The 21,962-nt window shown below is 41.4% G+C and overlaps 2 protein-coding genes and 1 pseudogene across 2 annotated transcripts in view; 2 read left to right on the top strand and 1 right to left on the bottom strand.

Annotated features, from left to right (window-relative positions):
• LOC139373916 (zinc finger protein 79-like) overlaps positions 1-21,962 on the bottom strand; it is a 260,279-nt pseudogene that overhangs the window by 110,529 nt on the left and 127,788 nt on the right.
• LOC139372893 (zinc finger protein 79-like) lies at positions 8,192-11,248 on the top strand. Its single transcript, XM_071112750.1, has 3 exons — positions 8,192-8,434; positions 9,803-10,177; positions 10,514-11,248. The coding sequence occupies exons 1-3, from the start codon at positions 8,332-8,334 to the stop codon at positions 11,032-11,034; spliced, it is 999 nt and encodes a 332-aa protein (XP_070968851.1). The 5' UTR covers positions 8,192-8,331; the 3' UTR covers positions 11,035-11,248.
• Positions 18,215-21,962, top strand: part of LOC139372867 (zinc finger protein 135-like) — a 57,717-nt gene continuing 53,969 nt past the window's right edge. Inside the window, exon 1 of the mRNA XM_071112719.1 lies at positions 18,215-18,277. The gene's annotated coding sequence lies outside the window, so the exon portion shown is untranslated. The remainder of the gene's footprint in view (positions 18,278-21,962) is intronic.

Below are 21,962 nucleotides of genomic sequence, written 5' to 3' on the forward strand. Positions count from 1 at the left end.
GATTGCCTCTTATCGTCCCCTTATGCCATAGTTTGTACATCTCAATTGTCAGTAGAAACCACATTTGTTTAAGTAAGTCAGCCATGTTATTTTAAAAGGCAGTAAATGAGGCTGAATGAAATGTTTCGTTGCCAGACAAGGCTCCGCTGATAGCCAGGTGAAAGCAGTGGTAAGTTGTTGAGACTATGCTGTTGGTCCTAACAGTTTGTGGGCACTGTTTCTCACTGTTATAGTGCAATTATATAGTGCAATTATGGCCTCCAGTATTTATGCTGCAGTAGTTTGTGTCGGGGGTGCTATGGTCAGTTTGTTGTATCTGGAGTACTTCTCCTGTCCTATTCGGTGTCCTGTGTGAATCTAAGTGTGCATTCTCTAATTCTCTCCTTCTCTCTTTCTTTCTCTCTCTCTGAGGACCTGAGCCCTAGGACCATGCCCCAGGACTACCTGACATGATGACTCCTTGCTGTCCCCAGTCCACCTGACCGTGCTGCTACTCCAGTTTTAACTGTTCTGCCTTATTATTATTCGACCATGCTGGTAATTTATGAACATTTGAACATCTTGGCCATGTTCTGTTATAATCTCCACCCGGCACAGCCAGAAGAGGACTGGCCACCCCACATAGCCTGGTTTCTTTCTAGGTTTTGGCCTTTCTAGGGAGTTTTTCCTAGCCACCGTGCTTCTACACCTGCATTGCTTGCTGTTTGGGGTTTTAGGCTGGGTTTCTGTACAGCACTTTGAGATATCAGCTGATGTACGAAGGGCTATATAAATAAATTGGATTTGATTTGAATTAATGTATTGTTTAGTGGCTTTGCTGGCATGCGTCCAATTTTTTTTATTTTATTTTACTAGGTAAGTCAGTAAAGAACAAATTCTTATTTACAATGAAGGCCTATCCCAGCCAATCCCAACCGATGCTGGGCCAATTGTGCGCTTCCCTATGGGACTCCCAATCATGGCCAGATGTGATTCAGCTAGGATTCAAACCAGGGACTGTAGTGATGTCTCTTGCACTGAGATGAGGTGCCTTAGACTGCTGCGCCACTCGCGAGCCCTAAAAAGGTTTGTGCCCAATGTAGGGTAGGAGTTTGAAGGCACAAGCGGGGACCCCAGCCAACAGAGAATTGAGAAATGTTTTGGTACTCTTCCCCAGATCTGTGCCTCACCACAAATCTGTCTTGGAGCTCAACGGAAAATTTCTTCGACCTCATTGCTTGGTTTTTGCTCTGACTTGCACTGTCAACTGTGGGACCTTATAAAGACAGGTGTGATCCTTTTCATGTCCATACATTTGAATTTGCCACAGGTGGACTCCAAGTTGTAGAAACATCTCAAGGATGATCAATGGAAACAGGATGCACTTGAGCTGAATTTTGAGTCTCAGAGGAAAGGGTCTGTGTCACGAATATTACCGAAGGTGGCTCCCCTTCTTGTTCGGGTGGCGGTCGTCGTCGCCGGTCTACTAGCTGCCATCGATCCTTTGTTCCGTGTTCGTTTGGTTTTGTCTAATTGGTTTCACCTGTTCATTGTTTGGTTGTTCGGGTGGGGTCGTTGTCGCAGGTCTACTAGCTGCCACCGATCCTTTGTCCCGTGTTCGTTTGGTTTTGTCTAATTGGTTTCACCTGTTCATTGTTTGGTTGTTCGGGTGGGGTCGTTGTCGCAGGTCTACTAGCTGCCACCGATCCTTTGTTCCGTGTTCGTTTGGTTTTGTCTAATTGGTTTCACCTGTTCATTGTTTGGTTGTTCGGGTGGGGTTATTTAAGCTATTTTGTTCCTTTGATTTTGGACATTAAAGCATGTTTATTCCCACATCCTTTGCTCTCTGCGCCTGACTCAACACCCATTCACTCATTGAGCGTTACAGTCTGAATATTTATGCAAATAAGGTATTCATTTTTATAAATTGACAAATTACTAAACTTTTTTCACTTTGTCATTATGTGTATATTGATGAGGGGTAAAACATGCATTTAATGAATTTTTGTATAAGGCTGTAACGTAACAATATGTGGAAAAAGTCAAGGGGTCTTGTATAATGCCCTGTATATGCTTTAAACTACAATTTAAGGATCTGAAGTGGTAAACACAAAGGCATAATGGGAAATGCATGTCCAATGGTTCTCTCTGTATGAGTCACATTAAAACACTAGGTAGGGCAGTGGTTATCTGTATTAGTATTACCAACATAAAAACACCTAGGTAGATTAGTGGTTATCTCGGTATTAGTATTATCTCTGTTTCACCCACATTAAAACACTAGGTAGGGCAGTGGTTCTCTCCGTATTAGTATTATCTCTGTATTACCCACATTAAAACACCTAGGTAGAGCAGTGGTTCTCTCTGTATTAGTATTACCCACATTAAAACACCTAGGTAGAGCAGTGGTTCTCTCTGTATTAGTATTACCCACATTAAAACACCTAGGTAGATCAGTGGTTCTCTCGGTATTAGTATTATCTCTGTATTACCCTAGGTAGAGCAGTGGTTCTCTCTGTATTAGTATTATCTCTGTATTACCCACATTAAAACATCTAGGTAGAGCAGTGGTTATCTCTATTAGTATTATCTCTATATTAGTATTACCAACATTAAAACACCTAGGTAGAGCAGTGGTTATCTCTATTAGTATTATCTATATATTAGTATTACCAACATTAAAACACCTAGGTAGAGCAGTGGTTCTCTCTGTATTAGTATTATCTCTGTATTACCCACATTAAAACACCTAGGTAGAGCAGTGGTTCTCTTGGTATTAGTATTATCTCTGTATTACCCACATTAAAACACCTAGGTAGAGCAGTGGTTCTCTTGGTATTAGTATTATCTCTGTATTACCCACATTAAAACACCTAGGTAGAGCAGAGAGGACAGAGCATGTATCTTTGCAGCACACAGGTGTTTCATCTCCACACTGGGATGATTTTAACAGTGCAACGCCACACTGGCCTCATGCCTCTCAGGTAGGAGGGTACCAGAAGTAAAATAATAAAAAACGCAAAACTAACTTCAGGAACACACAGTCACCAACAATATGTCCCTGGCGTCAATACTTTCTACTGGCTCAGCTCGCTGTTACAGCACAGCACCACCAAATTCCATGTATTAAGTAACCATCTGTCTTATGGAACCATAATGTAACATATCACACTATTTTGAGAGTCTCGGATTTATATTTACTATGTTACATCTGGTCTATGAGACGAGGCTGCTCCTAGATCTACATTATAAACACCCAGATCAAGAGGTGTGTTTTCCCTTCAGCATCTGCATGTGGCATAAACTCACCCACCTCACATCATGAATCTAAAATAGTTATCTTTGGCTGTGAGTGATGGGAAAAAATCTGACTCTAAGGCAAGTACTTGAATAATTCAATGGATGTTTTATTTACAAACTTGATGATAAAATATTATATATATTTTTTATTTTATTTACTTTGCTATGGGAATTCAATGGGAAGTGAGCCGTGCTTCAGCTGAACTGCAGTACCGAAAATGCCCTCTGAGCACTTAGAAAGCATGCTTATCGACTGGAAGCCTGGCCCCTTGATCCGAGAAGGGTGTAATTGCAGACCGCAAACCCTTTTCCTAACGTTAACCTCAGTCTCCTCACCTGCCATGCTTATTCACCTAACCAGACACCTTAAATATCCTAACCTCCACTTTAATTATCCTAACCTGTTATGTATGCTTTGTGCCTAGTTAAATAAATACATAAATATTTATATATATTTTTTTACAAATAGTCTCCATCAGTTTCATAACACCGAAACTGACCAATGTCATGTATCAAATTTTATTTTTCAGGGAACATCCACATCAAGAAACTGTACAGTAGTTCTCCTACTGGGAGGCGCGGGAAATAGTTTAAAGAGCGATTGGTGCTGAGGAAGCTATGGCAGTGTATGCCCCGCAGCCTGTTGAGATTCATAATGTCGTTTGCCAGTTGAAGAATACCGAATGTAAACATTAATTGTTCGTGCGGCTGAAAGGTTTTTGGGAGTTCAGTAATTAACATTGGAAGCATTGCAGGCAGTGGTGGAAAAAGTACCCACTTGTCATAATTGAGTAAAAGTAAAGATGCTTGAGTCCTTTCCTATCAAGCTTAAAGTGAAATCCACCCAGTCAAATACCACTTGAGTAAAAGTATAAAGTATTTGGTTTGACATATATGTAACGGATGTGAAATAGCTAACTAGTTATCGGTGGTGCGCGCTAAATAGCGTTTCAATCGGTGACGTCACTTGCTCTGAGACCTTGAAGTAGTAGTTCCCCTTGCTCTGCAAGTGCCGCGGCTTTTGTGGGGCGATGGGTAACGATGCTTCATGGGTGACTGTTGTTGATGTGTGCAGAGGGTCCCTAGTTCGCGCCCGAGTATGGGCGAGGGGACAGTCTAAAGTTATACTGTTACATATACATAAGTATCAAAGGTAAAAGTCTAAATAATTTCAAAGCCATTATATTAAGCAAAAGATTTTCTTGAAATGTAAATGTTTGGATAGTCAGGGGCACACTCCAACACTCAGGGCGCGTTTCTAAATTCGCTCTGGCTATATACTCCGATTTCAGAGCACTCTGGTCTGAGTGCCAGAGGACAGAATAATTGATCAAAGCTTAGCAAGCCGTGAGTACGGCCGGTGTCAGGAAACATCGGCAAATAAAACGTAATTAAATTGTTGCCTGTAGCACAGTTAAAGTCACCAATGCTCTCTGGATAACATGAACACAGCCTAACCAGCTCTGCTAAGGCGAGTAAAACGGCCAGAGTTCTCTCATTTGTACTGAAAGTAGCTAGCAAGCTAGCCAATGCTAACCAGTTATCTTGGATGCTTGACTGCCGTTGTGAGGTCAGAACGCTTGAATCAACCCTCCTCCTCCGCCAGAGCGTCCAGTGTGTCTCTGAACGCTCCGAGAGCGATACGAACTGACAGTCTGACAACGCTCTGAATTTACGAACGACCAAGCGCACTCTGGCACTCCAGATTGAATTTAAGATCACATCCATAATTTACTAACAAAGTATTTGTGTTTAGTGACTCCAACAGATCAGATGCAGTAGGGATGCGCGAATTTAAAATTAAATGTTCCCCTGTCCTGCTAATCATTCAAAATGTAACGAGTACTTTTGGGTGTCAGGGAAAATGTATGGAGTTGAAAGTACATTATTTTCTTTAGGAATGTAGTGAAGTAGAAGTTGAAGTTGTCAAAATATATCAAAAGTAAAGTACAGATACCCCCCAAAAACTACTGATGTGGCACTTAAATGTTTGTACTTAAGTACTTTACACCACTGATTGCAGGGAATACTGACTGAAGATGTTCCTCGCTACGAGGCCCATGAGACTGTGTAGGGATGTGATTTGAATCGGACTGTGACTGAACGAGTGGGATGTTGTTATTTATCTATTTTTGTATTTTGTTTTGATGTCGTTGTTCCCCCTCCCCTTTTCCGTAAAGGAAATGTATTTTCTTCTACAGTTTATTAACCTTACAGTAGGTGGCGGCAGACACGTTATATTTGTGTAAATGTCAGTATACCAGAGAAGAAGATGACGCTGCTGCGCTATAGTAGTGGGGAACAGGAAGTTCCGGGTCGAAACGACAGAACTGTGTTTTGAAGTCGATAGTGGTTGTGTCCGTTTCTAATGTATCATTGTAGGTATGTAATAGCATGTTTAAACTTTCTAATGTCGAGAGAATATATAACACGCTAGGTAACAAATCCGTCAATGTATTATCACGTTTGGTAAAGGATTTAATTGTTTGTGTTATTTTGGGGTCAAACCGAGTGAGTGAAGAACGTGTTTTTTTTTATTTTTAAAGTCACATAACTAGACTGGGTTTATCTGAGTGTATGTACATAGTTTCTTCAAAGTCATTTCATAAAGATTCCACTTATTTGAGTTCGTTTTTACATGTTATTGGTTTTGTGTAAAATGTTTATGAGCTGGTAAATAGCCTCGTCCGAACCATCCTGTTCTCGCGAGTTTACATACACTGTTTCGTTAATGAAAGCTCGCGAGATCAGGATGGTTCGGACGAGGCTAGTCAAATGGCGGGAACGATTTCGGTTGTCTTTCTATGAGTTTATTCGTGGTGAAATGGCGACAAAATAGAGGGAAGCTAACTGAAGTTATCCTTCACCATTTGGAGAGAGAGGCCAACTGCATGGAATGGCTTCGATTAATGCGGATGAATCGGAGCACGTGTCAAACTCATTCCATGGAGGACCAAGTGTCTGCAAGTAATAATGTGTTAAGAGTGGAAAGTTGGGATGGTGTTTGAGGAGACCACATGGCCTCATTTACACCCTGATTAACCAAGGCCATAAAAAGAGGTGAAGTTAAACTGGGATGCAGCTGTGTAAACGAGAACTTGTTCTGAACTAGCCTACCTGGTTAAGTAAAGGTGAAATAAAACATTGAAAATGGTAGATTGTTAATATCTTGTGCTGGTCAGGTTCAGCAAGGGAAGATTCTTCAATTGGAAAATCATAATGGGACGAAGCTCAGAAGCCATGACCCTGGAGCTGATGCTACATTGAAGGGAGTAATAATCTCTGAGCTTCCATGGCTGGTCCCGTAGTAAGAGGACCTACTGTCAGACTGATGGAGCTTCCATGGCTGGTCCCGTAGTAAGAGGACCTACTGTCAGACTGATGGAGCTTCCATGGCTGGTCCTTTAGTAAGAGGACCTACTGTCAGACTGATGGAGCTTCCATGGCTGGTCCCGTAGTAAGAGGACCTACTGTCAGACTGATGGAGCTTCCATGGCTGGTCCCGTAGTAAGAGGACCTACTGTCAGACTGATGGAGCTTCCATGGCTGGTCCCGTAGTTAGAGGAAGTACTGTCAGACTGATGGAGCTTCCATGGCTGGTCCTGTAGTAAGAGGAAGTACTATCAGACTGATGGAGCTTCCATGGCTGGTCCCGTAGTAAGAGGACCTACTGTCAGACTGATGGAGCTTCCATGGCTGGTCCCGTAGTAAGAGGACCTACTGTCAGACTGATGGAGCTTCCATGGCTGGTCCCGTAGTAAGAGGACCTACTGTCAGACTGATGGAGCTTCCATGGCTAGTCCCGTAGTAAGAGGACCTACTGTTAGAACTGGTCTTTCTACTAGTCCTGACATGGTTTCGAGGCCTGTTCAGAAATATTGCAACCACAAATGCATTGTGACAAAGGATACTTTAATATTGAATAATATGTACTTCATAGCTTTCATTGGTGAGGTTATCAACAACTTGGATTGTGTAAAGCAGAAATACCAGGTTTAAAGTTATCTTGTAAACTGCAGCAGAGTTGTTGGGGGTAACAGATGTTACTGTCGGTATGGTTTTTGATAAGCTGGATAATCTGGGGGTGAATTGTCTCAGCATGATATAAACCCCAATGTTTGTAAACACAGAAAGGGATCTATTGATATAGTTTATTGGGCGGTGTGGGAGGGTTATTGGGGAAGGGGAGGGTGTGGTAGAAGTTAATAGGATTTCTTGGTTTATTTTCTTAGTACAGAATTAGACAGACCTTAAACATTTGTTTGTGGACCTCCATGATACCATAGGAGGTCTGCATCAACAGACTTCAGTGCAGGTAGTGCCTCATCAGAGAGAGAACATTTCAGTTGGTCTATAGTTCTGAAGCTGAATGTAATGATTATCAGTTCTTTACATGTGTACTAATATTCAGACACATTCAGTTGTTTCTATATTTATCTATAATTCAGGGTTTTCACACGGGGCTTCAAGTAAATTAATATTAGTGCCTGAAAAAGTCCTTGAATTTGACTTGCCACTGTACGAACCCTGATAATTCTTAATATGGTGTGAATGGGAAATACATTTGGTTTTTGTGAGTGAATTAAAACAGTGAAGACAAGGTTATTCATAAAATAGTACATAGTGCTGCCTGAAACATACTGCAACCTTGTACTAAATGGTTGTTGAGTCATTTATGCATTTATGTGAATTTAGAAAATCTACTATAGATTAAGTGCACTTATGTTGTGCAATTTAAAATGTGTACTTTGTGTCTAATGTGAATGAATGTATTGTCAGGGATTATCTACCTGATCTAATGAAATGAGATAATTGAACATGAAAAAATAGAAAATATTTTTGCAGAATAAAGTGCCAGAACTGTCAAGAAAATAACTTTTGTGTCCGTTTGTCTTTATTACTACAGACCGACTCAGATTAATTCTGAGGCCGGTAACATCAACAGTGAGGACAAACCCAGCTTGTCACTCTCCTTCCACACTGAGTCCAAACCTACAGTCACTGGGTCCTGATTGTGACAGTGGAGCCCAGTTTGCTCTGCAGGATCCAGAGATGGCATCAGTGAAGCTGGAAGACTGCAGTCAAACACTGGAGCTGAATGTCAACCTTAAAGATGAAGAAGAGGAGGAGAAGATTAGGACAACTGTTAGTCATGGTAAGAGCTGGTTCTATCTATAAATGATCTTATTAAATTAGACCTCCATAAGTTATGACCAGTCTATTGATAGGTTGAATTCTGTTATTCTGACATCACGCATCCCTGAACAACTCAAGACTTCACCGTGAAGCAAAAACAATTTAAACTTGTAACTCCTGTCTTTGCCCACACATTGTCTCAAGAATGTTGAAAATGTTTGATACCCTCAATCACCAAGTATAATTCTTCACGGTTTACCAGTGAAATGACCAAGCTGCGTCTGCATCCCAATCGTTTGATCTCAATCAATTCCATCGGAATATGGATTTAAATCTTCTTGAATTACTATTTGGTTAGAAAATTAGAGCAGATGGTGTTAAATTATATAGACTTCCTGTATTTTGTTTTAATCAAAGCACATTCTGCCTCATGGCGCGATGTTGAGTTTGGGACGATTCAGCAAACCATTCTAAAATCTCGTAAGAAAATAGGTGTTGTTTTTGTTGTAACAGTAATGTTATGCTATAATATTTGGTGATGTGGACTACTAATTAATCATTAGGCGTTCGTCCAAGACATTGATCTAACTTTACTAAACAAACACCATTGTGGCGGCTCATCGCTCTTGCAGCACTACACCCCTGCAGTCTGCTGCACCGAACTAGTGATTGATGCTCACCTAGCCACCAATTCGTACTCTTTTGCCTCGTTCAACATTTGGTGACGCAAAAATAAAAGAACATGCTGTTTTTATGAAAATCTGGGACTATTTGGCCAAGGAAACATTTCTGGTTGGTTCAAGGAATGTCACACAGGGAGACTTTTTAAAACAGGATTGAGTGAAGTATTTCAACGATTTTACTGAGTTACAGTTCATATAAGGGGCGGCAGGTAGCCTAGTGGTTAGAGCATTGGGCCAGTAACCTAAAGGTTGCTGGATGGAATCAATGAGCTGACAAGGTAAAAATCTGCCGTTCTGCCCCTGATCAAGGCAGTTAACTCACTGTTACCCCGGAAGGCCGCCATTGTTAGGAAGAATTGTTCTTAACTGACTTGTCTAGTTAAATAAAGGTTCAAGTAAAGGGCAACCTTTCGGTTACTAGTCCAATGCTCTAACCACTAAGCTACCTGTCACCCGTTACAGCCAGAGAGACAACACTCTGAGCCTGGTTCCTCTCTGAGTTTCTTCCTAGGTTCCTGCTTTATAGGGAGTTTTTTTGTGGCCACTGAGCTTCTACATCTGCATTGCTTGCTCTTTGGCGGATTTTAGGCTGGGTTTCTGTTCAGCACTTTGTGACAACTACTGATGTAAAAAGGTCTTCATAAAATACATTTGACTGACATGAAAATCACACCAACTGACTGGTTCTTCTGATGTTCTCACAGGAGACCATGTTGAGACATTCTCTACACCCAGAGATCAACAGCAGGAAGATCAGAGAGCTAAGAGGTCTCATCACTGCCCACATTGTGAAGACATTTTCCCATTTCTATCAAAGCTAAAAATACACCTAAAAATACACACAGGGGAGAAGCCTTACTCCTGCTCAGACTGTGGGGCGAGTTTCTCTCGACTGGATACCTTAAAAACACACCAACGTATACATACAGGAGAGAAGCCTTACTCCTGCCCTGACTGTGGGGAGAGATTCTCTCAAAAGACCAACTTAAAAGCACACCAACAAATACATACAGGAGAGAAGCCTTACTCCTGCTCTGACTGTGGAAAAAGTTTCTCCCGATCTGATAACTTAAAATCACATGAACGTATACATACAGGAGAGATGGCATACTCCTGCTCTGACTGTGGAAAATTCTTCAAAACATCAACTGGGCTAACTGTTCATCAGAAAGCACACACAATGGAGAAGCCTTACTTCTGCTCTGACTGTGTAAAGTGCTTCAAAACATCAACTGAGCTAAAAGTTCATCAGAGAACACACACAGGAGAAAAGCCTTACTCCTGTTCTGACTGTTTAAAATGCTTCAAAACATCAACTGAGCTAAAAGTTCACCAGAGAACACACACAGGAGAGAAGCCTTTCATCTGCTCTGACTGTGGGGTTAGTTTCTCTCGACTGGATACCTTAAAAACACACCAACGTATCCATACAGGAGAAAAGCCTTACTACTGCCCTGACTGTGGGGAGAGATTCTCTCAAAAGACCAACTTAAAAGCACACCAACTAATACATACAGGAGAGAAGCCTTACTCCTGCTCTGATTGTGGGAAGAGTTTCTCCCTATCGGGTACCTTGAAATCACATGAACGTATACATACAGGAGAGAAGCCTTACTACTGCTCTTTCTGTGGAAAACGTTTCTCCCGATCGGGTACCTTGAAATCACATGAACTTATACATACAGGAGAGAAGCCTTACTCCTGCTCTGAATGTGTAAAATGCTTCAAAACATCAACTGAGCTAAAAGTACATCAGAGAACACACACAGGAGAGAAGCATTACTACTGCTCTGACTGTGGAAAATGTTTTAAAACATCAACTGAGCTAAAAGTTCACCAGAGAACACACACAGGAGAGAAGCCTTACGTCTGCTCTGACTGTGGGAAGAGTTTCTCTCACCAGAGCAACTTAAAAACACACCAACGTATACATTAACTTCATGTGGGTACCTGGGACAGTTGCGTCCCACCTGGTCAACATCCGGTGAAATTGCAGAGTGACCAATTCAAATGTAATTACTATAAATATTTACATTTCATGAAATCACAAGTGTAATACATTAAAATAAAGCTAAACTTGTTGTTAATCTAGCCGCCATGTCAGATTTCAAAAAGGCTTTAAGGCGAAAGCAAACCATGCGATTATCTGAGGACGGCGCTCAGCACACAAAACATTACATACAGTTACCAGCCAAGAAGACTAGTCACGAAAGTCAGAAATATGATGATCTTCATATGGTTGCACTCACAAGACTCCCAGTTACACAATAAATGTTAATTTTGTTCGATAAAGTCCCTCTTTATATCTTGAAACCTAATTTTGTTGGCACATTTTGTTCAGTAATCCAATGGCTCAAATGCGGTCACAAGAGGCAGACGAAAATTCCAAATAGTATCCGTAAAGTTTGTAGAAACATGTAAAACGATGTTTATAATCAATCCTCAGGTTGTTTTTAGCCTAAATAATCGATAATATTTAAACTGGCAACAGCGTCGTCAATATAAAAGAAAAACAAGAAAGGTGCTCTCTGCAGGACCCAGCTCTGGGGACATCCCACTATCCACTGACTCAATGTGGTCATTCTCCCTCATTTTTCAGAATACAAGCCTGAAACAATGTCTAAAGACTGTTCACATCTAGTGTTAGCCATAGGGAACGGAATCTGGGTCCTATCCCTTTAAATGGTGGGTAGGCTTTCATTGGAAAAACAGCCATTTCAAAATAATGTTATACAATGTTATATAAATAATGTTTTGTTAGCTTCTACTGTAAAGATTTGCACTTGGTGTTGAATACCCTCTGTTATTCTTCTAATTTTGAAAACAAACACTAGTCTGCCAATTGACTGGGTGGTACTGCTTCCCTCTCAGCCTGGTCTGACTCTGTCTGTAGGGAGAGTTTCAACTGGGCAGCTTAAAAACACACCAACGTTTACACGTAGGAGAGAAGCCTTACTCCTGCTCTGTGGAAGGGTGGGCGTGTAAACTCAAACATCATTCCAAAGGTTGAGTGTTTGAATCTCATCACGGAGGACTTTAGCTTTTTAGCAACTTGGCAACTACTTACTACTTTTGTCATTTCAGCCTTTGTCAAGATAATCCATCCACCTGACAGGTGTGGCATATCACGATGCTGATAAAACAGCATGGTCATTACACAGGTGCACCTTGTGCTGGGGGACAATAAAAGGCCACACAACACAATGTCGCATATATCTCAAGTTCAGGGAATGTGCAATTCTCATGATGACTGCAGGAATGTCCACCAGAGCTGTTGCCAGAGAACTCAATATTTATATCTCTACCATTAGCCACCTCTAACGTCCTTTTAGAGAATTTGGCAGGACATCCAAACGGCCTCTCAACTGCAGATCACATGTAACCACGGCAGCCCAGGACCTCTTCACCTGCAGGATTGTCTGAGGTGGTGGGGAGGAGGGGCTGAGTAGTATTTCTATCTGTAATCAAGACCTTTTGAGGGGAAAAACTCATTCTGATTGGCCGGGGCTGGCTCCCAAGTGGGCCTATGCCCTCCCAAGTCCCACCCATGGCTGAGCACCTGCCCAGTCATGTGAAATCCATACTAAATGGCGTGGCACGGATGTTTTTGTAATATATAATACGTTTTGCTCTGAGACCAGGTTGTCCCTCTGCAGTATTCTGTGGGAAGGAGCTAGTATACACTTTTTTTATTGAACCTCTATTGAACTAGTCAAGTCAGTTAAGAACAAATTCTTATTTAAAATGATGGCCTAGGAACAGTGGGTTAACTGCCTTGTTCAGAGGCAGAACAACAGATTTTTACCTTGTCAGCTCGGGGATTCGATTTAGCAACCTTTTGGTTACTGACCCAATGCTCTAACCACTAGGCTACCTTCCGCCCCAAACATGTATCTGATAGAGATGGTGTGATGATCACTTTTCACCACTAGTTTGGGGGGGTTGTTTTACAACTTTATTTAATGATACACAGTTTATGAAATGAATACGTGTGTTTATTAATTGTCTTTAAAACTAGACGAGTTATTTTAGTTACTGATCATGAATATGTTTGGATAACTGCATTGAAGCAAACTTTATTGATCTTCCAATGAAAAATAAAGTTACATGAATATGTACTGGTCAACCTCTTCTTCTCTTTAGTATTCAGTTCTTCATATTAGATCTGACAGTATGAATGGTTCTTATGGTTGTATTCAGTTCTTCATATTAGATCTGACAGTATGAATGGTTCTTATGGGCTGAGTGCCTGGAGTGTTTTTGTATGACTACAGTCAGGTGTTCTCTCTGACCCTGTGATGTCACCACCACATTAAGTACATTCATCTTAAGATAGCCAGGTGAGACAACCACATATCACAGTAAACACATTTCTCCTCAATTGGTCAGTGTCACATTATTATTATTATTATTATTATTATTATTATTTGTATTTTGTGGGGGGGGGGGGGGTACTCTTTAAAGACGTAGGGTTTCAGACCATTTCGGGCAGATGGGCAGGTACTCTGCTGTCCTAGCATCAGAAGGAAGCTGGTGCCACCATTGGGGTGCCAGGACAGAGAAGTTCTTTGTCTGGGCTGAGAGGGAGCTTGACCTCCTGTAGCAGTGGGACGGCTTTGAGTCCAGAGGTGGCAGACCTGAGTGCTCGGGTTTGAGCCTGAAGGTAGAGATGGGGCAGTTCCTCTTGCTGCACCGTAAGTAAACACCATTGTCTTGTAGTGGATGTGAGCTTCGACTGGAAGCCAGTGGAATGTACGGAGGAGCAGGGTGACATGGGGGAACTTGGGAAGGTTAAACACCCAGACGGACTGCAGTGTTCTAGATAAGTTCAGTGGAGACCCATCATTCAGGGCAGGTGAGCCCCATAGTTTTAGCGATAAAACAGTGAAATAAATTATCTGTTTGCAAACAATGTAAAAAAACATATAATTGAGTTATTAATAAAGCTGCATACAAACATGGACTCTTTTTGTTTGTTTTCTTGAGTAAGGCAGCTCCAAAATGCAGGTCTTCAGCCTTCTGTGGAGGTGGGGCAAGCCCGCAGAAAATAGGGAGCTTTGCGCCGTGATCGGCTCAGTGTTCTGTCATTCATGGGGACAATACGTCACTGCCAAGTCTAAGGGTAGAAATGGAAAATTCAAGCTCCTTGGGTGCTGCCATAGAGTTACATTAGAAGTGCCCATCCAAAAAGGCTTAAGGTCATTGTCCACAGATAGAATAACTTCAAATCATGTATCTACAGTCGCTTTGATTGGACTGATCATGTCAACATCATACTTTCAACATCTGAGCTAGCAGTCATCATCATGAATCAAGTTGACAGTCTACTGGCAAATCCTTTTTAATCTTTGTCATATGAAGAGAAATAATGAGAAATTATAGATGAAATGTGTCGGTGCTCATCGGCCATTGGACACAAACATCACACAACAAATTGCAAATTCAACAATGAGTGGTTTGGAAGGAATCAGTGGCTAACTGCAAGCATTGCAAAGCAATCATTAGCCTGCTATTCAGTGGAGTTGCTGTGTGGTCCCAAGTCTAAGACTAAGGGGCCTTTTTCCTAGTTTAAAATTGTAAACATTCAACATTGGCCGTGCTGTCAGTGAAGCTTGATTTGTGACGCGCACAAAACAACTTACCTCGGTACTGAAAAATCTGACTTGAGTGGGTTCAAGACAACTGGGAACTCAGGGAATTGCAAGCTACGACTGGGAAAATACGTTTTGAACTTTCATCCAACTCGGAATTGTAAATTGGGAAGTTGGGCCTCTTTCTACAGCTTCCCATCCAGAGAATGCCACACTTTGATGACAAAATAAACCCACAAATTACTGCCGCGCCACCTTCCTATTCAAGTGAGCACAGCACAACAAGGTGAGTCCAAAAATGTCTTGTATGCTTCTGCATAAATGATGTAACATGCCAGGGAGATGTGTGTACTGTAGCTAAGAAAGTAATACCAAGTATATGTTGTGTAGTAAGATGTTAGTAGCCCATGTGCCTCACCCTAATATTTTGGTCTTGTTTCACCTCTTAATTTTGCCTACTGTTCTGACTTGGTGGTTCACATGAAGCTTATAACATGTTTTTGAGAAATGTAATATTGTAAGAATTTTCATTGTCTGCATATATGCCCTTTTATTTATCCTACGGTTCTGACTTGGCGTACAGGGAGAACACTGTAAGAACAGCCCATGTTCTGAATTCTGTCGCTGTACATTTCAAAAGTGCTGAACAAATAGTTATATTGACTACGTCCGTCCTGGCTCGCTCATTAATGTATTAATCGAAATTACGGATTGCCTCTTATCTGTCGTCCCCTTATGCCATAGTTTGTACATCTCAAATGTCAGTAGAAACCACATTTGTTTAAGTAAGTCAGCTATGTTACTTTAAAAGACAGTAAATGAGGCTGAATGAACTGTTTCGTTGCCAGACAAGGCTCCGCTGATAGCCAGGTGTAGCAGTGGTAAATTGTTGGGACTATGCTGTTTGGTCAGCTTTATGTAACAATTTGTGTTACAATTAATGTATTTTTTAGTAATGTGTTGTGTAGTGGATTTGCTGGCATGCATCCCACTTTTTAAAAGTTTTTATTTAATCTTTATTTAACTAGTCAAGTCAGTTAAGAACAAATTCTTATATACAATGACAGCCTACCCCGGCAAAATCCAGACGATGCTGGGCCAATTGTGTGCTTCCCTATGGCACTCCCAATCACGGTCAGATGTGATTTAGCATGGCTTCGAACCAGGGACTGTAGTTATGCCTCTTGCACTGAGATGCAGTTCCTTAGACCGCTGCGCCACTCGGGAGCCCATGAAAGGTTTGCTCCCAATGTGAAGCAGGAGTTTGACGGCACAAGCAGGGAGCCCATTCAACAGAGATTTCAGAAATGTGTTGGTACTCTTATCCAGATTTGTTCCTCGCCACAAACCTGTCTCGAAGCTCGACAGACAATTTCTTCGTCCTCATTGCTTGGTTTTTGCTCTGACATGCACTGTCAACTGTGGAACCTTATATAGACAGGTGTGTGCTTTTCCAATCATTTGAATTTACCACGTGGACTCCAGTCAAGTTGTAGACACATCTAAAGGATGATCAATGGAAACAGGATGCACTTGAGCTCACTTTGCAAAAATCGCTGAAGTTGGAGACTTTCATCTCCCTCGCCAACTTTAAACATCTGCTATCTGAGCAGCTAACCGATCGCTGCAGCTGTACATAGTCCATCGGTAAATAGACCACCCAATTTAACTACCTCATCCCCATACTGTTTTTTATTTATTTACTTTTCTGCTCTTTTGCACACCAATATACCTGTACATGACCATCTGATCATTTATCACTCCAGTGTTAATCTGCAAAATGTTAATTATTCGCCTACCTCCTCATGCCTTTTGCACACAATGTATATCTTTATTTAAAAAATATATATACTGTGTTATTGACTTGTTTATTGTTTACTCCATGTGTAACTCTGTGTTGTTGTCTGTTCACACTGCTATGCTTTATCTTGGCCAGGTCGCAGTTGTAAATGAGAACTTGTTCTCAACTAGCCTACCTGGTAAGGCTAGTTGGGTGGCGCAGTTAGGCTACCCGGGTGGCGCAGTGGTTAAGGGCGCTGTACTGCAGCGCCAGCTGCGCCACAAGAGAGGGAGGGTTTGGCCGGTAGGGAAATCCTTGTCTCATCGCGCACCAGCGACTCCTGTGGCGGGCGGGGCGCAGTGCGCGCTAGCCAAGGTTGCCAGGTGCACGGTGTTTCCTTCCTCCTTCTTCCTCAACGGTGTTTCCTTCTGGGTTGGATGGCGCTGTGTTAAGAAGCAGTGCGGCTTGGTTGGGTTGTGTATCGGAGGACGCATGACTTTCAATCTTCGTCTCTCCCGAGCCCGTACGGGAGTTGTAGCGATGAGACAAGATAGTAGCTACTAAAAACAATTGGCTACCACGAAATTGGGGAGAAAAAGAGGTAAAATTCACAAAAAAAATAAATGAGGTATAAATTTGCAAAAATGTCTAAAAACCTGTTTTCGGTTTAACATTATGGGGTATTGTGTTTATATTGACGAGGGAAAGATTAATGTAATACATTTTCAAATAAGTAACGTAACAAAATTTGGAAAAAGTCAATGATTATTGCCCTGTATATGATTCAAACTACAGATGTAAGGTTCTGAAGTGGTAAACACAATGGCATAATGGAAAATACATGTCCAATGGTTATCTCTGTATTAGTATAATCCACATTAAAACAACTAGGTAGAGCAGAGAGGACAGAGCATGTGGCTTTGTAACACACCTAGGTAGAGCAGTGGTTGTCTCTATTAGTATTCTCTCTATATTAGTATTACCAACATTAAAACATCTAGGTAGAGCAGTGGTTATCTCTATTAGTATTATCTCTATATTAGTATTACCAACATTAAAACACCTAGGTAGAGCAGTGGTTATCTCTATTAGTATTATCTCTATATTAGTATTACCAACATTAAAACACCTAGGTAGAGCAGTGGTTATCTCTATTAGTATTATCTCTATATTAGTATTACCAACATTAAAACACCTAGGTAGGGCAGTGGTTATCTCTATTAGTATTATCTCTATATTAGTATTACCAACATTAAAACACCTAGGTAGGGCAGTGGTTCTCTTGGTATTAGGGATGCGCGAATTTAAATGTTATCCTGTCCTGCTAATCATTCAAAATGTAACGAGAACTTTTGGGTGTCAGGGAAAATGTATGGAGTTGAAAGTACATTATTTTCTTTAGGAATGTAGTGGAGTAGAAGTAGAAGTACTTTACACCACTGATTGCAGGGAATACTGACTGAAGATGTTCCTCCCTACGAGGCCCATGAGACTGTGTAGGGATGTGATTTGAATAGGACTGTGACTGAACGAGTGGGATGTTGTTATTTATCTATTTTTGTATTTTGTTTTGACGTCGTTGTTCCCCCTCCCCTTTTCCGTAAAGGAAATGTATTTTCTTCTACAGTTTATTAACCTTACAGTAGGTGGCGGCAGACACGTTATATTTGTGTAAATGTCAGTATACCAGAGAAGAAGATGACGCTGATATATTGTCGAGGTGGGGAACAGGAAGTTCCGGGTCGAAACGACAGAGCTGTGCTGTTGTGTCGATAGTGGTTGTGTCCGTTTCAAATGTATCATTGTAGGTATGTAATAGCATGTTTAAACTTTCTAATGTCGAGAGAATATATAACATGCTAGGTAACAAATCCGTTTCACGCCTGGTAATGGTTTTAATTGTATGTGTTATTTTGGAGTCTAACCGAGTGAGTGAAGAACGTGATTAAAAATGATTTTACAAGTCACATAACTAGACTTTGGGTTTATCTGAGTGTATGTACATAATTTCGTCAGTCATTTCATTAAGATTCCACTTATTTAAGTTCGTTTTTACATGTTCTTGGTTTTGTGTAAAATGTTAATGAGCTGGTAAATAGCCTTGTCCGAACCATCCTGTTCTCGCGAGTTTACATACACTGTTTCGTTAATGTAAGCTCGCGAGACCTGGATGATTCGGACGAGGTAAGTCAAATGGCGGCTTCAACGGTTTCGGTCGTCTTTCTAGGAGTTTGCTCGTGGTGAAATGGCGACATGAGGCTGTGTGAATAGAAGAAAGCTAACTGAAGTTATCCTTCATCATTTGGAGAGAGATGCCAACTGCATGGAATGGCGTCGATTAATGAGGATGAATCGGAGCACGTATCAAACCCATTCCATGGAGGACCAAGTGTCTGGGTGTTTTCGCTCCACACCTGTACTTGATTAATGAATTAAGGTCACTATTTAGAAAGGAACTCCCCTAATCTGTCTAGGTTTTAATTGAAAGGAAAACCTGATGAGAATTGGCCCTCAATAGAATGAGTTTGACACCCCTGAAACAATGGAAATTGAGAGTTTGAGGAGCAACAGCTGTGCTGGAATGCGATCAATGTGGGGACAGTTCTGATGATATGGAGCAGGAGGATGAGGGCCTAGTATGTGAATGTTCTGTAGTGGAAAGACATAGGAAGAACAGAGATAATGATACTGGAAGCAGAGGTGCATGTAGTATAGTAACTAGAGGCCCAAGGTAGGGAGCTAGAGTAATAATGTGTTAGAGTGAAAAGTTGGGATGGTGTTTGAGGAGAACACAGGGCCTCATTCACACCCTGATTAACCAAGGCCATAAAAAGAGGTGAAGTTAAACTGGGATGCAGCCGTGTAAATGAGAACTTGTTCTGAACGAGCCTACCTGGTTAAATAAAGGTGAAATAAATATTGAAATTGGTAGATTGTTAAAATCTTGTGCTGGTCAGGTTCAGCAAGGGAAGATTCTTCAAAAGGAAAATCATAATGGGACGAAGCTCAGAAGCCATGACCCTGGAGCTGATGCTACATTGAAGGGAGTAATAATCTATGAGGTCCCAATATCTATGTCCATGGATGATATTGTTAAAGAACATGTGAAGGGAGACAGAGGGGTTGAAGCCTAAAGGTTGATCAGTAGGAAAGAGGGTTAAAGAAGTGAAAGCTTATCAGTGCTTTTGAGGTGTTAGAAGGTTTTGTCTGGAAAACTACAGAATAGGATTCCTTAGCTTCAATGTCAGAGATTTTGACCCAACCTCATCAATCAACCAATCAAATGTATTTATAAAGCCCATCTTACATCAGCTGATGTCACAAAGTGCTGTACAGAAACGCAGCCTAAAACCCCAAACAGCAAGCAATGCAGGTGAAGAAGCACAGTGGCTAGGAAAAACTCCCTAGAAAGGCCAGAACCAAGGAAGAAACCTAGAGATGAACCAGGCTATGAGGGGTGGCAAGTCCTCTTCTGCCTGTGCTGGGTGGAGATGTTCATAGATTACCAGCAGGGTCAAATAATAATGGTGGTTGTCGAGGGTGCAACAGGTCAGCACCTCAGGAGTGAATGTCAGTTGGCTTTTCATAGCCGATCATTGAGAGTTTCTCTACCGCTCCTGCTGTCTCTAGAGAGTTGAAAACAGCAGGTCTGGGACAGGTACCACGTCCGGTGAACAGGTCAGGGTTCCATGACAGCAGGCAGAACAGTTGAAACTGGAGCAGCAACAGTGAATCATCAGTGTTTTTAAATGCCAAAGAATTGGACATGTAGCTGTTGAGTGAAAAGATGTGCCAAGTGTGGTGGGGAACATGATTACAGTGAATGTTGGAGCAATGTGACAGTTAAGTGTTGCAATTGTGTGGAGGACAAAGAGCAGCATTTGGTGGATGCCGGGTGCCGAGAGATGCTCAGAGATATAGAATCTGTCTTGATGTATCATATGCAGAGGCTGTAAGACAGACTGGTGGAACTACAGTGCAGACTGATGGAGCTTCCATGGTTGGTCCTGTAGTCGGAGGACCTACTGTCAGACTGATGGGGCTTCCATGGTTGGTCCTGTAGTAAGAGGACCTACTGTCAGACTGATGGAGCTTCCATGGTTGGTCCTGTAGTAAGAGGACCTTCTGTCAGACTGATGGAGCTTCCATGGTTGGTCCCGTAGTAAGAGGACCTTCTGTCAGAGTGATGGAGCTTCCATGGTTGGTCCCGTAGTAAGAGGATCTACTGTCAGACTGATGGAGCTTCCATGGCTGGTCCCGTAGTAAGAGGACCTACTGTTAGAACTGGTCTTTCTACTAGTCCTGACATGGGTTCGAGGCCTGTTCAGAAATATTGTGCCCATAAATGCACTGTGACAAAGGATGCTTTAATTGTGAATAAAATGTACTTCATAGCATTCATTGGTGAGGTTATCAGCAACTTGGATTGTATAAAGCAGAAATACCAGGTTTAAAGTTATCTTGTAAACTGCAGCAGAGTTGTTAGGGGTAACAGATGTTACTGTCGGTATGGTTTTTGATAAGCTGGATAACCTGGGGGTGGATTGTCTCAGCATGATATAAACCCCAATGTTTGCAAACGCAGAAAGGGATCTATTGATATAGTTTATTGGGGGGTGTGGGAGGGTTTTTTGGCGAAGGGGAGGGTGTGGTAGGAGTTAATAGGGATTTCTTGTTTTATTTTCTTAGTACAGAATTAGACAGACATGGACCTTAAAGGTTTTTTTGTGGACCTCCATGATACCATAGGAGGTCTGCATCAACGGACTTCAGTGCAGGTAGTGCCTCATCAGAGAGAGAACATTTCAGTTGCTCTACAGTTCTGAAGCTGAATGTAATGATTATCAGTTCTTTACATGTGTACTAATATTCAGACACATTCAGTTGTTTCTATATTTATCTATAATTCAGGGTTTTCACATGGGGCTTAAAGTAAATAAATATTAGTGCCTGAAAAAGTCTTTGAATTTGACTTGCCACTGTACGACCCCATATAATTCTTAATATGGTGTGAATGGGAAATAAATTTGTTTTTTGTGAGTGAAATAATATAGAGAAGACAAGGTTATTCATAAAATAGTACATAGTGCTGCCTGAAATATACTGTGATCTTGTACTAAATGGTTTTTGAGTCATTTATGCATTTATGTGAATTTAGGAAATCTACTATAGATTAAGTGCACTTATGTTGTGCAATTTAACATTTAACATTTCATCGACTGAAATTAGATAATTGAACATGAAAAAATAGAAAATATATTTACAGAATAAAGTGCCAGAACTGTCAAGAAAATAACTTTTGTGTCCGTTTGTCTTTATTACTACAGACCGACTCAGATTAAGTCTGAGGCCGGTAACATCAACAGTGAGGACAAACCCAGCCTGCCTCTCTCCTTCCACACTGAGTAGAAACCTACAGTCACTGGGTACTGATTGTGACAGTGGAGCCCAGTTTGCACTGCAGGATCCAGAGATGGCATCAGTGAAGCTGGA

The sequence above is a fragment of the Oncorhynchus clarkii genome, chromosome 18 (genome assembly GCF_045791955.1).
Source record: "Oncorhynchus clarkii lewisi isolate Uvic-CL-2024 chromosome 18, UVic_Ocla_1.0, whole genome shotgun sequence".
Taxonomy (NCBI): Eukaryota; Metazoa; Chordata; class Actinopteri; order Salmoniformes; family Salmonidae; genus Oncorhynchus; species Oncorhynchus clarkii.

Bases quoted from the DNA above. Each gene is read 5' to 3' on its own strand.
- LOC139372893 (XM_071112750.1), top strand. From the start codon at position 8,332: ATGGCATCAGTGAAGCTGGAAGACTGCAGTCAAACACTGGAGCTGAAT. The intron at 8,435-9,802 runs GTAAGAGCTGGT...ATGTTCTCACAG, and splicing joins TAGGACAACTGTTAGTCATG to GAGACCATGTTGAGACATTC. The intron at 10,178-10,513 runs ATGAACGTATAC...CCTTAAAAACAC, and splicing joins ATCTGATAACTTAAAATCAC to ACCAACGTATCCATACAGGA.